At 39.7% G+C, this 18222-nt stretch overlaps 1 protein-coding gene across 8 annotated transcripts in view; it reads left to right on the top strand.

Moving 5' to 3' along the window:
• The window catches only part of MARK3 (microtubule affinity regulating kinase 3), a 71615-nt gene that overhangs the window by 22424 nt on the left and 30969 nt on the right, over positions 1-18222 (top strand). For all 8 annotated transcript variants that reach the window (XM_081860566.1, XM_081860562.1, XM_081860564.1 and 5 more), the window contains 4 exons: positions 3673-3726; positions 6320-6368; positions 11724-11789; positions 17557-17627. In XM_081860566.1, the coding sequence (XP_081716692.1) occupies positions 3673-3726; positions 6320-6368; positions 11724-11789; positions 17557-17627 (240 nt within the window). The remainder of the gene's footprint in view (positions 1-3672; positions 3727-6319; positions 6369-11723; positions 11790-17556; positions 17628-18222) is intronic.

Genomic DNA, 18222 nt, shown 5'->3' with positions numbered 1-18222 from the left:
GAATACTCCATCTTTATATTGAATAAAAAACCCCAAAGGTTTGATCCAAAGAAGATACTTTTCCAGACTGAAATGTGTGTAAACCAGAATAGAGAGAATAACATTTATTGCGGAAATAAAATAAATAAATATCAGCCCATTGGTTTCCCACCTCCTGACTCAAATGAATTTCTGTGCTTCATAGGTATTCCTAGCAATATTTTGCCAATACTCTTAAAAATCTTTTTTTTAGGAATAGAATTGAATCATCAGTTTTGAATCATCAGTTTTGTAGATTAGTGTCACCTGGAAAAACCAGCTAGCTAAATATAGTAGTGGTTCAACTGGCTCTGTTCTGTGGAATAGTATTTCTGCTGAGATGTAACAGGTGCTCATTATCTGTACTTTCCAGTTCTAATCGAAAACATTTTTGTTTTGACAGGCTTTCCCAGCTGAGTAAATGGGTCTTTGCCCTGAGTGTCTATTTTGTATTGTTTTAGTTTTGTTTTAAATGTATTGACTGTTGTTGTGCCTTTTTAAAAGGTCTAGGACCAATTGTAGCCCAGCTTAATTTTCAGTTTTGATAATTAATCTTAAATTGAGGTTATGTTCCTTTGGTTAACCTGGATCTGCCATGCTTGAGTAGGTTTGTGTCATACATTCTTTCATCGTAAACAAAAAATGCATCACTTTACATTTTGTATAAACTCATGATCTGGGTTTCATTTATGCAGTATGCTAATGTTACTGTAATCCTACTTGGGTGTAAGTTGCATTAAATTCAGAGCAACTTGCTTTTAAATTCTTTCAGGATCACGTTCCAAAAATAAGAAATAGCCGGCATGTGTGGAATGTAGTTTTATTTTTGAACTGAAGTGTGAGGCAGACCTTAATAATGGGGGAGCACAGAAACCATTCAAAGCGAGTATGTAATTTTGGACAATTGGGAGAAATGAAAGCTCTGTTTCCCTTGCAAATGGACTGGACTGAAGTCTGGACTGAACGCTGACATTTTTTTGGAGCAGGGAGCAGGCTTAGCAAAAAAATTACTCAGGTTGTTGCTTTGTGCTAGTCACCAGCACCCTGGGAATTGGTGATTATGTGTCTCTAAGCCACCTTGAACTTGTACCTGATTAAAAGATGCAGACTGCTTAAAAGATGGCCATTCCTTAATCTCTCTTGCATTTGCAAATCTGGATGGCATGGTGGCTCACTTTTTGATAACTTCTGGAGTTCTTGCTGCTTATGGTGCTGCCGCTTCGACTTGGCATCATTGTGAAATGCATTTATTTTTATTTTAGTTATGTACTGAATAAAGTACTAATTCCTATAGACAAAAATAAAGGAACTCAAATATGCGGACATCCTCTTGATCCAGCTGTGTCCCACAATTTTACATTCTCCACATGCACTTAACAGTGAATATTCTCTTCGGTCACATATTTGCTTTCATATTCATGGAAAGGTGCTGCCTTCGTCTCCAGATACTTTTCAGAAAGCTACTTCAGAAGTAGATGGATGACTTATTCTGATAAATTCAAGGAGTGTCTGTCCAGAGGGTACTCGAGATAATATAATATAAAATATGTTTGCAAATCCGGGCGAATGTATTGTTTTAAAGAAAAGATAGGGCTGGGTAATAGGCATAACCTATTGTTGCTGCTCAACTGCTGTCTTCGCTTTTGAGGATTCCTAGCATTTGAAAAGTTACCTTTTGAAATGAGCACTTAGAAGTGCAATGGAATTCAATGTGGATCGCAGGCAAGTGTGATAACACTAGTTACAAAAGGAAGGCCAATCTGCCAACAGACAGCTGTCTTATACTAGCTGATGTTTGTGAGTAGCTTTGCAGCATCCCCCTAGTATACGGTGCTACAGTTAATCTGGTCTGGAGGTGATAAAGCTATGGATCAATGTGCATCTGGTGAGTCGCAGAAGGGGCTTGCAGCATTGTGTCGTCTTTACCAGGATTGGCTGGTGCTGCTGTGTATAGGGATGATCTGTGTTGAACACATTGTTGAAAGTTGAATCAAGGCAAAGAGGCTTATAGCTCAGTGTAACGCTTGTGTAGAAACTTCTGTTAAAGTTGATTGTCTGAGATGCAGCAGCCGCTTAGAAAGGAAGGAAGGAAATTGAAATTTCATCATCTGCAGATAGAAAGTTCAGTGTACACTGTGAGAAGCTTTTAAATCCTCCTTGGTATTAAAACTTTCATATTTGGTGTATGCCAGGGGGTTTAACAACTCTTCTTGATGAAGAGCACTGTAAAAATGCTTTAAATGATTGAGATGTGTGAATAAAGAGAATTTTTCTTCCTCTCTCATATGCTGAGCTGATCCACAGATTTCTTCTTACGTGTGGGACAACAGGCCGAATTTCTATCTATTAGGAGTAGCAGTCACTAAACATGGTTAACTGAACACCTCATAAATTTGCTGAGGTGACATGCCCTTGGGACAAAACTGAATTGCCTTAAATTGCCTTAAGGGTACCTTTGAGACTTTGGTATTCTTTCAAAGGCTGGATTCATAATTCTTTTTTCTGTTTGAGAATTACACCTGCTCTTCCAGTGCTGTTGCCTCTAGTATATAGAACAGTCATATGATTTGTCACCTCCCTAGCTGCTGCCGCTGTACCCATTGCTCTTTCTCTTTTGCTGCTACTGAGGCTGAAATATTGAACAGAGCTTCTGAAAGTGGCATGAACTGGCACCAGGAATTAAATTTAACTCAAAACATCTTCTGAAATAATTGATCTTGTATTAGTTTTGCAAACATGGCTTTTTTCATTTGCCCCTCTTTTCCTAATGTAACTATGTCTGTCTAAGTATTTGTAGCAATTTCATTTGATTGGATCCAGTGTTCCATTCATGGCTCAGTCCTTGAAGGACCGAGATTTGTTCTTCCTGTTATTTGCAAATCACCATATTGCACTCTATCATCATTCTGTCTATATCAGATGTCAGGTGTAAGTGCTATTGCTTATGATGCCAGAATTGACCTATGCACACAGAGGAGGGAAATGATGATGATGACAACAATAATAATATACCCTGCCCTTCAGACTGGGTTGCCCCAGGCATTCTGGCTTAGGTATGAGCAGGCTTAGGGAAACCCCTGTTTTGCAAAAATACAAGAAATCTTTAGGGTTTAGAGAGGGCTTGATGGACAGATGCAAGCAGTGAACAGGAACACGACACTGCAACATATTTTTGTGCAGATCCCAAGCAAAAATATTTAGAACCTCTTTCAGATCTCATTAATGATAAACTATTGTGAGCCCTGAATTATTTTCTATCCAGTTTATATTTGTGTTTTGTTTTGGTGGCCAAGTCGCATGCTTGCTTTTTGAGCACCAACTCCATTTTCTAGGATGCTGATGACTGCCTTCAGGTTAGGTTCTCACAAACACAGGTGCCACATAAGTTGCATGTGATGGAATGCAGCTTGTGATTGATTTTGGACAAAGATTGTCTGATACTCCTATGAAAGTTCATGATAGATCCACAGCATCCCTGATCCACAGGTTTTAAGTACTAATGCTTGAATCTTCAGATCATGTCAGATGTGTTTGTCATTTTGTTTTGTGCAGTCTGTGCTCAAAGGGTGGTGCACTTAGCATCACCAATATCTCTGAACTGTAATATGAAATCATTTGTTAACAAATATTAACTGTAAACCATTTTCTCTCTAGGTTGCAATAAAAATAATCGACAAAACACAGTTGAACCCAACTAGTCTACAGAAGGTAGGTTCACTTAGCTGTTTAGCCATTCAGGTATTTTAGTTCCTATCCCTTTGTAGTATTTTTCATGTTAGCCCTGACTTAGTTTTAACTTTGTGTTGGCATTTTTCAGTGAATTCCACAGTCCATGGTGGTTTCAACTTAATGCTGACTTTTTCCTGCATTTTGCAGGGGGTGGGAGAAAGTGCACAGTCTTATCTGATGAATTTGATCCCATTTGAACTAGGAATTTACATACGAAAAAAGTCTGAAATAACACCTATCCATCTTATTTCCTTATTCTAGTACTCCAAACTGCTGCATAAACTGAACAAGAGCCTCTGTTTCTTCTGCTGTTTTGTCTCATGGGCAAAATGTATTAAACATTAAGCATTTACTGGGATGCACTTTCTTGGACTGGAGCTGCACATTTGTTTATTTATTTTACTAGGCGTCTTTCCTGCCCTGCACCATGTTTCAGGGCAGTTTACAACTGTGGAATATGCAATTATAAAACAGTTGTTACCATAAAACATGTCTAAAAACAATTTAAAACATTTCCATATAAAAACAATACAAACATTTTGAAAACAGTTCCACATATAAAACCAGTTAAAAATAGTACCAATACAGATAGAAAGTGAATGACAGATTCAAGTCTGGGAACCCAACTCCTGTGGAAAAACTGAAAAGCAGCAGGATGGAGTTGGGGCTTAACCTACCCCCTTCCCTCACTGCAGCCCATCTCAAACCAATTGGATTTTTCTTGAAATGCTGCAAGCCCAAGCCAGGAATCTTTACTGGGGGAAGCAACCTGGGTGTGGCTTTCAGGTGAAAAGTGGGGAGGACTTGGTACTCCACCCTCCCCATGGTTTCTCTCTTGGAGATTGTGCACTTTTCCCTGCTTCCTTTCAGCTGTTCGTGGTAACCTGGATTGTTGCTAGACTTTCAGACTATAAAATTATGCTGCTTTCCATACAGCTTACTATAGTTTTGTAGTTTGTATGCTGACTCACCATATTTTTCCACCATACTATTCTAGCAATGCCCTAATATATCTCTAAGGAGAGTCGTTGGTTTAATACAAAACCACTTGATTGCTCTCCCTCCTTTAGCATTAAGGGCAGCTTTTAGAAAATAATCAAGAAATGATTCCAGCCATCTGGAATCCTGGGTTTCTTGAAAGGATGTGAGAGCAGAACACTCCTTTGCAGAGAATTGTAAGATAACTGCACTTCCTAGGAACCAGACTTTTCATTCTTGGGGAGTCTTCAAAAGCTGGACACCCACACCCTCCAAATTATACGTGCTGTCTATCATGTATTTTATTTGTCAATGCTTCAATGGAAGTTGCATTGTTTGTGAGGCAAGAACTAAAAATATTTAAACATGGATTCAGATTTGCTGATTAATGAATGTGCATTTAGTATAAGGCAAATGGCCTAGCAACATAATGCAATAATAGACTTTTTACACACAAAGGAAAGGAAAGGAACGACAGATGGATAAACTTTTGTATGTCCCACTTTTTCTTCTGTGTAGGCATCTCTGGAAACTTAAGAGGACCAGAGTTTTCTCCTCCTCCTTGATATAATTTTAAACCCCAAAGGAATCCTTTTGTCATGTTGCCCTCTGAGTGATTGGCTACCATCAGTCTCAGGAATAGATGGAGCAATTTGCTAAATATATACATGAGGAGTTTGGGAATTTTTATTCAATGTTATCTCAGACTTCGAAAAAGAGAAGTTTTAATATAGTATATATATTTTAAATCCCTTACATCTGCCAGGTATCCCAGGAAGTGCCCCATACAGCTGACATTTGACTTAATCCTCTGCCAACTCTTATGATTGCTTTTTGTTTATCTTGCAATATGAAAAAGCAGATTACTGTTAGAGGTCTTGAGCTGCACTGTTAAATCTGTGGTGTTCTGGGAGGTTTTATTACAACCTTTTTTTAAAAAAGCAGTATTTGTGGGAAGGAATTGCACAGCCCTTGTTTAGAGCATAAGCAACTAAATTTTGGGGAGTTGTCTTAATTAATTAGCAAGACCTGTGGGTTTTATTCAGACATACACAGATCATACAGTCTCATTTGAACACTGCAAACTGGGCCATTCTTCTATACCTTGGATGTCACCACTAGGAAAGCATACAGCAGTGAAATTTCTCCTTCGCGTCTGCCCACTATTCTTATTAGATACTTGTGCTAGCTTGTTGGCACAGTCACAAAAATCATTGTGAAACCTTTTGAGGTAAACATTTTATTTTGACCCAGAACTGGACAGATTCCAGATACATATCAAACTGTATAATTATTCCTGGAATGTTCATCCTTTGGCACTTGGAGCACTAAAGTATTTCTAGAGTTCAGATTAAGAAGACATGCAAAGAAGCTTGAATGTCCTTCTGAAATCTCTTTAGCATCAGCTTGTTACAGCTTTGTGTCCCAATATGTGCGGCTTGCTTTTTGCTGGGGTGTTTCTTAAACCATTTTCAGATATAAGAACCCTTTTCCAAGTTCCTCAAATGTGATTATACACCCTTTAAAATAAAAAGAAACGGCTGGTGATATTTTTTTTATCATAAACGGTTGTATTTTTTTCTCTCCGTTCCAGCTGTTCAGGGAAGTGAGGATAATGAAGATTTTAAACCATCCCAATATAGGTAAGGCATGTGTTAAAGCCTTTTACTTTTGAGGGCTGAGAAGTGGGAATAACTATATTTATAAATATATATTCATTAGTTAATTGACTAAAAGTATGTGTGTGTTTATAAAATATGAGCGGTATCCAATGCTCCCATTCCACTAGTATAAGGCGTTGTGTGCTAGTGGAACAGAAATCTCTCCTCTCTCATGCGGTGCCCTGCTCGCCCTCAAAATTTAGCTCTGAAGGATGGGGGACCGACTGAAGAAGATTTTGGGGGTAGGCAGGGGATGGAGGAAGTAGGTGTGCCCCTGTCTCAGTACAACTCTGCTAGTGCTACTTTTGATGCATCCCTCAGAGATAGAGAAAATATGAAGGTTCTCCGTTATCCCAGTAATTTTTGACGGGGTTCATGTTTTTGCTTTAGGTGAACTTAACTAGCTTTGTGTATTACCGTATTTTTCGCTCTATAACACGCACCCGACCATAACACGCACGTAGTTTTTAGAGGAGGAAAATCCGTAGACATGCCATCCGTAGGCATTCCCTCCATAACACGCACAGACATTTTCCCTTACTTTCTAGGAGGAAAAAAGTGAGTGTTATGGTGCAAAAAATACGGTACTTACACGTTACCCCATGTGATAAAATGTGTGAAGGCTTCTGTTTCTATTATTCCATACATGTACATGTCAATCACAGAGGTGTTGCTCTAAATTTATATTTGAGTGTCCTCCAACTGAAATTAATGGCTTTAAAAAAAATTATTTAAAAAATACGTTATGTTTCTTCAGCCTATGGGGCTTTTGTACACAATACAAGATTTCAGTGGCTGTCCCCTGTGCCGCATTCAAACTGCTTTTGCAAATCCCACCTTTCCACAAAGTTGTGCAAGAAACTCCTCATGTCCAATTAAAAAGAGGGGGGAAATCAAAAACCCTGCTGGCAAGATGGACTTCATCACAACAACATCTGTGTAGTATTCATTTAGTTTATTTGCTTGCTGCTTTCTACAGAAGTTGTAAATTGATGTACAACAGTAAAGCCCATCACTTGTTGCTTAAACTTGCCTTCATTGAATGCCTCTCCCTTGCTGCTAGGCAAAATAATGTATTCATCATATGAACCCTCAGGATATAGTGTACCATAAGCAGAGAGCCTGAATAACAAGTTGGTTCTTGATAACTCAAGCAAGAGAGACAGTTGTTTGCATGGTTACTAGCCAGCCTGTCCTATATGAATGCCTATCCATTGCCTATCCATTGCTACATATTTGGGTAGCAGCTTCCTCTCAGAGGACATTTTTGGGCAGCAAACCCAGTCCAGTTGATGTTCTAGATGTCTTGTTCTGGAGAATGTTAAAGAGGAACATTAAATTTCAATATTTTACTTAATTTTGTAGTATTAAGGGGTATATTGGTTTAAAGATACATTCCAGTTTTGAAGTTCCCTTTTGCTTTTCCTGAAGAGAATGGTGATAGTCAGAGCTTAAAGAGATGCATGCTGTTGCTCAAACATGTTTCTAAGCTTATAAAATAAATCCCATGTCTCCTAAATAAGAGATTCAGCTATTCCCTGACTCAGCACTTTAAATCTCCAGTCGACTCAGGTTTCTCTGACAGCTTCTACATAATCCCCAATACCTCTATCACATTTACTATGAAAATTCAAGTCAACCTAAAATTAAGCTCAGTGTAAAAATAAGTGGTAATTGATACTGTCATTTATAAGTGTGGTTTCTGAGGGAATTCCATTCCTATGCAGTTCAATATTCTTGATACAAAGTTCAGACTTAATATACAGTATAGAAAACTAGTATCAGAACTTGGTAGCATTTATAATTCATGCAGAACCCAGTGACACATTCACATGCTGTATCTAAAATTGAAGCAAACATATCTTTTGCAATAGTGATTTAATTGTGCTACCTGCATCTAGCATTCAGAAGTAGCCAAGATCTCTTCCAATTAACATTGCTTAGATTCTGCTGTGTACATTGGGTAGGCTTTGTAGCTTTGACACCTATTCATCAGGGAGAAGAAAATAAAGAGAAAGCTAGTCTTCAACTGCCAGGAAATAACTGTTCTTAGATTAAATCTGAAGTCCAGTCAATACTGATCACATTAAACTTCTGGAATCCTCTAGGACTATACTGTAATAGTTTGAAAGAATTCTGGTTTTTTAAATGCTTTTGACTGTCTTCACATAACGCTAGCCTATTTCTCCAAGATGCCTGTTATTACTTTACGTGTATGTATGTGAGGGGACAACTAATTAAAAATCTAATTAAAAACAAAAATAGACAGCCGCCTTCAGATCATCTTGGTTAGCAATAATTTGCCACTTTCAGACACAATTGGCTGCATTCAGATGTTGCATTGAAACGGTAGTTTAGCGCAAAGTGAATGAGCTTGGCCTTCTTGCAGGCTTTCTCTTTCTAGTTGCTCCCCTTGCATAGCAAGTAAGAGGAGCTTGAATGCTTTTACATTTGGTTTCCCTTGAACAGGATTTGTTTGTGTCATAGTTTCTCAGTAATTCTGCTCAGTTTCAAAATATTCCTTCTTCAGAACAAGGGATATGGACCTTTCTTATTAAACTTCTTATAGTTAGTGACAAACCATTATCCAGATAGCATGGGAAACGGAAAGTAAAGGCTTCTGTCATCCTCTTCCCAGTGGATGATGATGATGATAATGGTGAATTCAATTTCTATACTGCCTTTCATTGGAGGATCACAGATATAAAAACACAATATAAAAACACAAAAATTCATACCATAATAACAAATGAACAATACCACCCCCCACCGTTGAAAAGACCATAGATTAATTTGCCAAAGGTCTAGGACAGGGATGTCCAACTGGTCGACCGCGATCAACAGGTCAATCCCCATACGATCGCGGTTGATCGCGGGATCCCTGTCGATCGGAGAAAGAGAAAAACAATGGGGTGAAAGTCCCAGCCCCCCGCCACCCTTGCTCTGTTCCTCCGTCATGTCAAATGGATGGTCTTTAATTGGTTTTTGCTGATGAGTTTGGATACGGAAGTAGTCATTTCCGCTGCGTTGTTGTTTTAGGTGAGCGAGTCCCACCCCTAAAAAAAGCTAAACATCTGTGGCTCTCCCCCCCTAAAAAAACTCAACAACTTTGCTCCCCCCAAAAAAACAGTAAACAACTTATACTCCCCCCTCCCAAGAAAAGCACAACAACTTTGGCTCCCCCCCCCCCCATGGGTAGATCACTTCCAGTATTTTTATACTGGGAGTAGATCACAGTCTCCTGGGAGTTGGACATGCCTGATCTAGGGGAAGAGGAATATTTTCACCTGGCATCTAAAGATATTTAATGAAGGTGCCAACTGAGCCTCCCTGAGCAGAGCAATAAACAAGTGGGGAGCCACAACAGAAAGGCCCTCTGAACCTCATGGAGGAAGCACACAAAGAAGAGCCTCAGACTATGATTGCCTGGTCTGGGTTGGTTCATATGGGGAGTTGCAGTTCTTGAGGTATTATAGGGAACACACGAGACTGGGGAAGAAGGCTAGTCTTGTTCATGTCATGCTAAACTATGTTCTAGTGTTACGTCTGAATGTTGCCAGTGACAAACTATGGTTGATCAAAGCAGGAAGTAATTAAGCTGTGCATATTGTGGCGTGGCTACGCAGAAGATTGAAGCTAATTCTTGAGTCTCCACACAGTGGTTTGACATTTACAAGATGAAGTGTAATTTACTATCAGTTTCTGCATTATCAGGTTTGTAGAGGGAATTTCAGATTGATAAGCATGGGAATTTTATATATATATAAATGTGATCCAGAGATAACAGTGCTAACTTAAAAAGGGAGATGTCAAGATAGGACTTGGAAGTGATTAGTGGCTCTACTGTAACACTGAAAGTCAATGTAGCTTATTCCCATAAATCTCTTCCAACAGCTAGATGAGCACTTTTCATCCAACTCAATCTATAAATACCCACCACTTAGGATTTAAGCACAAATCATACCCTAGCATGAATAATTGAATAATGATGTATGCATGTATTATGAAGCTGAGAGCTTCTTCATAGTTCTTCGTGTTCTGTAAGAAAATGATTGGCAATTGGAAATAATTTTTAAAATATTAGCGACAACGAGCTCTTGTCTTATATTACGTTATTACATAATTGAGTGCTGGATTATCACAACCACAGGAACATGAGAATCTGCTTTATACTGAGTCAAACCATTGGTCCATCTAGCCCAGTATTTATGTACATAGACTGATAGTGGCTCTCCAGACTGGAATCTCTCTCCCAGCACTGACTTTATGAATGGAAAACAGATGTGTGATTGCCAGGCTGCAGCCCTTTCCCTAAGCGTTGTGCCCATTGAAACAAGGGGGACTTTCTGGTAAACTTTTCAGAAGCAATGTCCTGGGAACAACCAAGCTATGCTTATCACACACAAAGCAAACTATCTCCTAATGAAGAAATACATTGCATGCCTTATAAATATGATACTTTGGGAGCAGGTCTGGTAGTTTCATAGATGATATAAATGGCTTATTTCAGATTCTATTATTAAATAATTATTTATCGGATATGGTTATTTTACCCCTTCATGCAGTTACAGAGCTGTATTTTTTTTAATTCTTCAGGTCTTAAATACTATTACTTTAATGTCTAGTGTAGATAGTCATATGAAAAAGCAGACTGTTTCTGCATTAGTCTTTGATGTGTGTGCCTAGGAAAAATGTGATTTGTCAGTTTTCTAAATCAATTGATGCTTCCTGAAAGCACTTAGAGGACCTGCTTCATTGATTTTGTAAGTGGTCTCAATACTGCAGAATTAGTCCTGCATCAACAAATACATAGCAAATACTTACAGCAGCAGTCCAGGGAGCTCCCCTTAGGTTGATGTTCATTGCTGCTTCTGGTATTTCTATTTTAATACCTACTCCTTACTATATACTGCTTTAAAATCCCCCTATGTTTCTGTTGCAGCTTATCATGCGGTTTGGGGTCTGAGTTGCTCAAGGGGGAAATCAAAAGCTTTGTTGTATATTGCAGTGCTAGGCAAGCAGTTCTCTGGGTTGTGACTCAGGGCTTCAGCTTGGGGAGAGATTGTGGCAGAGAACATGTTTTGCAGATTCAGCCTTTAGCTGTTCCAGTAAAAGGATATTTGGTAGACACTTGACCTGAGTGTCTATAAGGCACCAGTGTGTAATGTTCATGTGCCTGGCAGGGAAAAATAGATTAAAAATATGTATTGACTCTGCCTCCCCATGGTGTTTAAGGTCACTATTTGAAATGATAAATAAAACTGAAGTCCAGTAACAAATATTGTCTATATAGGTAAGACTGATGTTAATCTCTAAATCAGTTCTTGTCTCTTCCAGTTAAATTATTCGAGGTAATTGAAACCGAAAAAACGCTCTACTTAATCATGGAGTATGCAAGTGGAGGTAAGTACAAAACTATTTCAAACCAAATAGGATTTTAAAATATCAAGTGATAAACTTTATATAATGTATATGTTTGGAAAAAATAATAATAACATTTCAAAACCACCACTCTCCGCATAATAAATGTAAGAACATGTAAATATTTGCAGACTTCAGTAAGAGCTTACTGCCCTTGCTGTTATCTTGAAGCAGTTAAGTTAGTCATACGGTCAGACTCCAAAAATTCCAGTTAGTTGCCTTGTACCTTCAGTGGACACTTGTACTATTGATTTGCTTTTCTCAATCTAAGAGAGAGAGAGAGAGAGAGAGAGAGAGAGAGAGTGTGTGTCTGTATTCATGTTTTATAATCTGGAAGGCCCTCAGAGTGGTGTACAAAATAAAGCAATACAAAGTGTTCCACATTGAAGCCAGATGTATCAGTTTTCTTTTAACATAAGGTATACATTTTCCAAAAATATAATATACATATGCAAAACTACATGGACCATAGTGCTAACTTTACCAACTGCAGACATGCTGATGTCAATATATATTTCTTCAGCATTTCTTTCACCGTTGCATAATTAAACAATATGAAAGGGAAAACAAATTGAGAGCCCTTTATATTCCCTGGATGCATGTATCAGTGTAAAGTAGAGGCTAGCACTTTAAAACAACCAGGTGAAAAATACAAAGGTTTTAAGGGAACAGAAAATGCAGAGCACTGCTGCACAACATGTGATCTCCCGAGCCAAACACTGCCCTCTAGCCATATGTTGTGACCTTCCAAGTGCTTAACAATTGTACTATTTTTGCCACAGCAAAATGGGAGGTGGGCTATGGCTGATGGGCTGTATTTAGCTCAATGGGTTGTGAGTTAAATAAACTTGACATAGAGTTTCTCTCTCTCCCCTCCCGCCAAAAGAGAGGAAAAAACAAGTGAAGCTTCTGTGCGGCATTTCACTGTTGATTCAAAGCAGGCCTTTTGGCATCTAGGGAAACCTGGAACTGTTAGCCTTTCCCAGGCCAGATTCACGCCATCTCTGTAATTTTTAAAGGCAGTTTTTACTGTATTTTTCACCCTATAGGACGCACTTTTTCCCCTCCAAAAATGAAGGGGAAATGTGTGTGCGTCCTATGGGGCGAATGCAGGCTTTCACTGAAGCCTGGAGAGCGAGGGGGTCGGTACGCACCGACCCCTCTCGCTCTCCAGGCTTCAGGATGTTATCCGCTAGCCGTGGGAGAGCCGCGTGGCTCTCCCACGGCTAGCGGAGACCTTGCCGGCAGCCAGAAGCTTGGGGCGCGCTGAGCTCCACACGCCCCAAGCTTCGGGATTAGCGCAGCGCTCCGCTAGCCGTTGGAGAGCCACGTGGCTCTCCCACAGCTAACGGAGACCTTGCTGGCACCCAGAAGCTTGGGGCGCGCTGAGCTCCGCACGCCCCAAGCTTCGGGATTAGCACAGAGCACCTGGGGGGGGGGAAATAATTCCCCCCCCTTTATTTCCACCCAAAAAACTAGGTGCGTCCTATGGGCCGGTGCGTCCTATGGGGCGAAAAATACGGTACTTACCTTTGGCACTGGAGAGGAATTATGTAGTGAATAGGTGTGCAAACTACTGCCCCCTCAGTTTAATGGAACTACCGGTAGACTAAATAGTGAGATCTTATTGCATGAAGCAATCCAAAGACCTTTAAAAAACCATTGGAGAAACTGCACTTGGTCCAAAATGTGCTGCTAGAATACTGATGAGATCAGACCATATACCTCCAATCTTTTACCAGCTACATTGGTGCTTGTTTCTGGACTCAACTTTAAGTGTTGTTGCAGACCTTTAAAATATTTAATTACCTGGGAACAAATTATCCCAAGGTTGGCCTCTATAGGAACCTGTGTACGTCATGAGGTCAGCTTTAGAGGAGGAAGGATGGACAAGAGAGAGAAAGAGTATGTTCTTTGTTATAGTGCCAAAAGTGAGGAATATTGTTGCTGTCTGGCGGAAATCCATCAGGCCCCTTCTTTTCTTGTGTCTAGATGGGTTTTGAAAACCTATTTTAAAAGTGCTTTATGCTCTGCTTAAGTTTTGTTTTAGTCATGCTGAAATTACAGTTTTTAAAATTAGATTGTTTTTACATTTGCTATGTTGGTTGTTTTACATTTTGTTCTGAATTATTTGTGAACAAACAGTTATTTGATACATGATGCAAAAACTGAGTGAAAATGATAAAATCATGTGATGATATAAGCAGAGTATAAATGGTACAATTATTTTTTATCATATCAAATTAATAATAACAATCATATGCTGCCTGCTCTCGATCAGGTTACACTCCCTCTGAAGGAGTGGGTTCGCAGCTTGGGGGTGCTTCAGGATCCTATGCTGTCACTTACGGGTCCGGTAGCCTCAGTGGTGCAGAGTGCTTTCCATCAGCTTCCGCTGGTGGCCCAGTTGCACCCCTACCTGGAAAGGGATAGCCTAATCTCTGTTGTCTCTGCTCTGGTAACCACTAGCTTAGATTACTGCAATGCAGTATACATAGGGCTGCCTCTGAAGACAGTTCAGAAACTTCAGCTGTTCAGAATTTGGTGGCCAGGTTGCTCACAGGGGCAAGGTGGTTTGAGCATGTTGTTGTTTAGTCGTTTAGTCGTGTCCGACTCTTCGTGACCCCGTGGACCAGAGCACGCCAGGCACTCCTGTCTTCCACTGCCTCCCACAGCTTGGTCAAACTCATGTTGATAGCTTCGAGAACACTGTCCAACCATCTCGTCCTCTGCTGTCCCCTTCTCCTTGTGCCCTCAATCTTTCCCAACATCAGGGTCTTTTCCAGGGAGTCTTCTCTTCTCATGAGGTGGCCAAAGTATTGGAGCCTCAACGTCAGGATCTGTCCCTCCAGTGAGCACTTAGGGCTGATTTCCTTCAGAATGGAGAGGTTTGATCTTCTTGCTCCGCCAGCACCGTAATTCAAAAGCATCAATTATTCGGCGATCAGCCTTCTTTCTGGTCCAAATCTCACTTCCATACATCACTCCTGGGAAAACCATAGCTTTAACTATACGGACCTCTGTTGGCAAGGTGATATCTCTGCTTTTTAAGATGCTGTCTAGGTTTGTCATTGCTTTTCTCCCAAGAAGCAGGCGTCTTTTAATTTCATGACTGCTGTCACCTTGTGCAGTGGTCATGGAGCCCAAGAAAGTAAAATCTCTCACTGCCTCCATTTCTTCCCCTTCTATTTGCCAAGAGGTGATGGGCCCAGTGGCCATGATCTTAGTGTTTTTTTATGTTGAGCTTCATACCATATTTTGCACTCTCCTCTTTCACCCTCATTAAAAGGTTCTTTAATTCCTCCTCACTTTCTGCCATCAAGGTTGTGTCATCTGTATATCTGAGGTTGTTGATATTTCTTCCGGCAATCTTAATTCCAATTTGGGATTCATCCCGCCCAGCCTTTCACATGATGAATTATGCATATAAGTTTAATAAGCAGGAAGACAATATACAGCCTTGTCATACTCCTTTCCCAATTTTGAACCAATCAGTAGTTTCATATCCAGTTCTAACTGTAGCTTCTTGTCCCACGTAGAGATTTCTCAGGAGACAGACAAGGTGATCAGGCACTCCCATTTCTTTAAGAACTTTCCATAGTTTGCTGTGGTCAACACAGTCAAAGACTTTTGCATAGTCAATGAAGCAGAAGTAGATGTCTTTCTGGAACTCTCTAGCTTTCTCCATAATCCAGCGCATGCTTGCAATTTGGTCTCTGGTTCCTTTGCCCCTTCAAAATCCAGCTTGCACTTCTGAGAGTTCTCGGTCCACATACTGCTTAAGCCTGCCTTGTAGAATTTTAAGCATAACCTTGCTAGCTTGTGAAATGAGTGCAATTGTGCGGTAGTTGGAGCATTCTTTGGCACTGCCCTTCTTTGGGATTGGGATGTAGACTGATCTTCTCCAATCCTCTGGCCACTGCTGAGTTTTCCAAACTTGCTGACATATTGAGTGCAGCACCTTAACAGCATCATCTTTTAAAATTTTAAATAGTTCAGCTGGAATATCATCACTTCCACTGGCCTTGTTATTAGCAGTGCTTTTAAGGCCCATTTGACTTCACTCTCCAGGATGTCTGGCTCAAGGTCAGCAACCCCACTGCCTGGGGTGTATGAGACATCCATATCTTTCTGGTATAATTCCTCTGTGTATTCTTGCCACCTCTTTGTGATGTCTTATGCTTCCATTAGGTCCTTACCACTTTTGTCCTTTATTATGGTATAATAAAGGTTTGAGCATATCACACTGATACTGGCCCGGGTGCCAATTAGTTTCTGGGCTCAATTCAGAGGGCTGGTTTTGACCTATAAAGCCTTAAATGGTTCAGGACCACAATACCTCAATGTCTGCCTCCCCAAATGAACTGACCCAGATCTTGTGATCATCATTGGAGGGTCCCTCTTTGTGTGCCTACCCCATGAGAGATTGGAGGGTGGCAAAATGAGAACGGGCCTTTTCTGCAGTGGCTATATATTTGTGGGATACTCTCCTGGTGCCTTCTCTCTCTCTCTCTCTCTCTCTCTCACACACACACACACAGAGAGAGAGAGAGAGAGAGAGAGAGAGAGAGAGAGAGAGAGAGAGATACCAGGTGAAACATGCCTATTCAACTAGGCTTTGGGCTGATTAACATTCTGTATCCTTTTAAATGTGTGTGGGAGTCAGAGTTATTAGCTTGTTTTTGTTTTATTATGTATTCTTGTGTTCTCATTTTGGATTTTTGTTTGTGAACTGCTTGTGATTTTCGGATAAATGGCGGCATACAATTATTTATTTAGTAAGTAAGTAAGTAAACAGTAGAGCATAGAATCTGTGTAAGGCCTCATATTCACAAATGGTCTTATAAGTTGTTTGTATGCCAAAGTACACCAAATTCCCATTTCTACCACCACCCCAGTTTACGCTGTTTTGATTATACCCATTTAAATCACATGAAGAGATCGAAATGCTGGCACAGAGTTATATATTCCATGAGCATTATAGGTGTGTGGATGGAACCAGTGTAGTGTTATATCTAATTCCCATGCCACATCACTATTGCAAAAGAGCTAAAATCATTCTCTAGAGATGCTGAAAGACAAGCCTGCAGGGTGAGTTGTCAGGGGCTACATCTAATATCACTGTCTGAGAATTTCCTGCCTTGATTGTCTGATTCGGAATGAATCACTTACTGTGTACTGTGACTGTAGTCTTTTAGCATGTATTTTTAATTGATTCCTCTGACTGGTTTCATTAATTAAAAGCCTTAGAAATAGAATGTGTGATGGTTGTGTGTCACTGATAAAAGCTTTTTAAAAATTCTTTCTGAAAGTAATAATATTTATCATGTTTGTTCCTACAAATCATCAAGCAGTAAGGAAGCCCTCCCTGTCAAACAAGATTTTAATAAGATAATATTTTTCTTCCCTGTAAAAACACATGCTACTCTGTTGACTACTTGATTAAAATTTCAAAACTTGGCAGCTATGTTAATCTTATAATTTGCATATATCATGTGTTCATGCACACATCAAATTCTTTTTTCCAAATTCTTGTATGTTTTGTTTCCTCTCATAAACTGCTGCTGCTATTAAGGTTCTGTTGTTCACAGTTGGGTAATATTGTCATTAGGGCCAGCCTAAAAGTCACAGAAATATGGCAGGCTTTTGAATTCTCCATAACGTGAAAATACAATTGTCATAGTCAGAAATAAATTAGTTATTACTTAAATGCTCAAAAGATTTCACCATTCATATATCTCAATTACAGGGGAGGTGTTTGACTATCTAGTTGCACATGGAAGAATGAAGGAAAAAGAAGCAAGAGCTAAATTTAGACAGGTATGTATGGACTATTCTGTACTAGACTTTTAAATGTTTTAAGTTAATTGGCATTTTCCCCAGTCAGTGATTGCTCTCCCTCCTGGAGGGAGTGTTGATGTTGGGAAATACTAGCAAAATTGGCCCAATCAGCAAATACTTTCACATTCATGCTGAATCCACATTGGATTATCTATCACTGCAGGGAAGTAGCTCCTACATTTTTCAGTGTGTGTATGAAAATGAAGCCCTTGACTATTTTATTGTGACACACACACACTTCCTGGGAAGTAAGTTGCATTGAAATCAATAAGGATAAACTCCAAGTAAAGGTGTTAAAATAGAGGTGCTAAGCTTTAGTCTCAATCTTGGTTTTGAGGGCAAGCACAAACCATAGTTTGCTAGCTAGTATGTAACAACAGACTATGGTTTGCACAAAAGGAAGGAATTTAATCAGACTGTGTGAGGGTAGGTACATGAAAATAAGGGTAATTCACGTAGTGCCAAGCCAGGGTTTGGTGTTTGGTTTGAAGCCATTATTTTTATAACAAGTTTGTAGTGGAATAAAGGGTCATGAATTGGAAACTGATGAAAGAAAGCAAGTATTGGCTGCAGA

This window comes from Podarcis erhardii, assembly GCF_964252035.2.
Source record: "Podarcis erhardii genome assembly, chromosome: 1".
Classification (NCBI taxonomy): domain Eukaryota; kingdom Metazoa; phylum Chordata; class Lepidosauria; order Squamata; family Lacertidae; genus Podarcis; species Podarcis erhardii.
The sequence above is the reverse complement of the archived record's forward strand: the minus strand, read 5'-3'. Positions and strand labels throughout refer to the sequence as shown.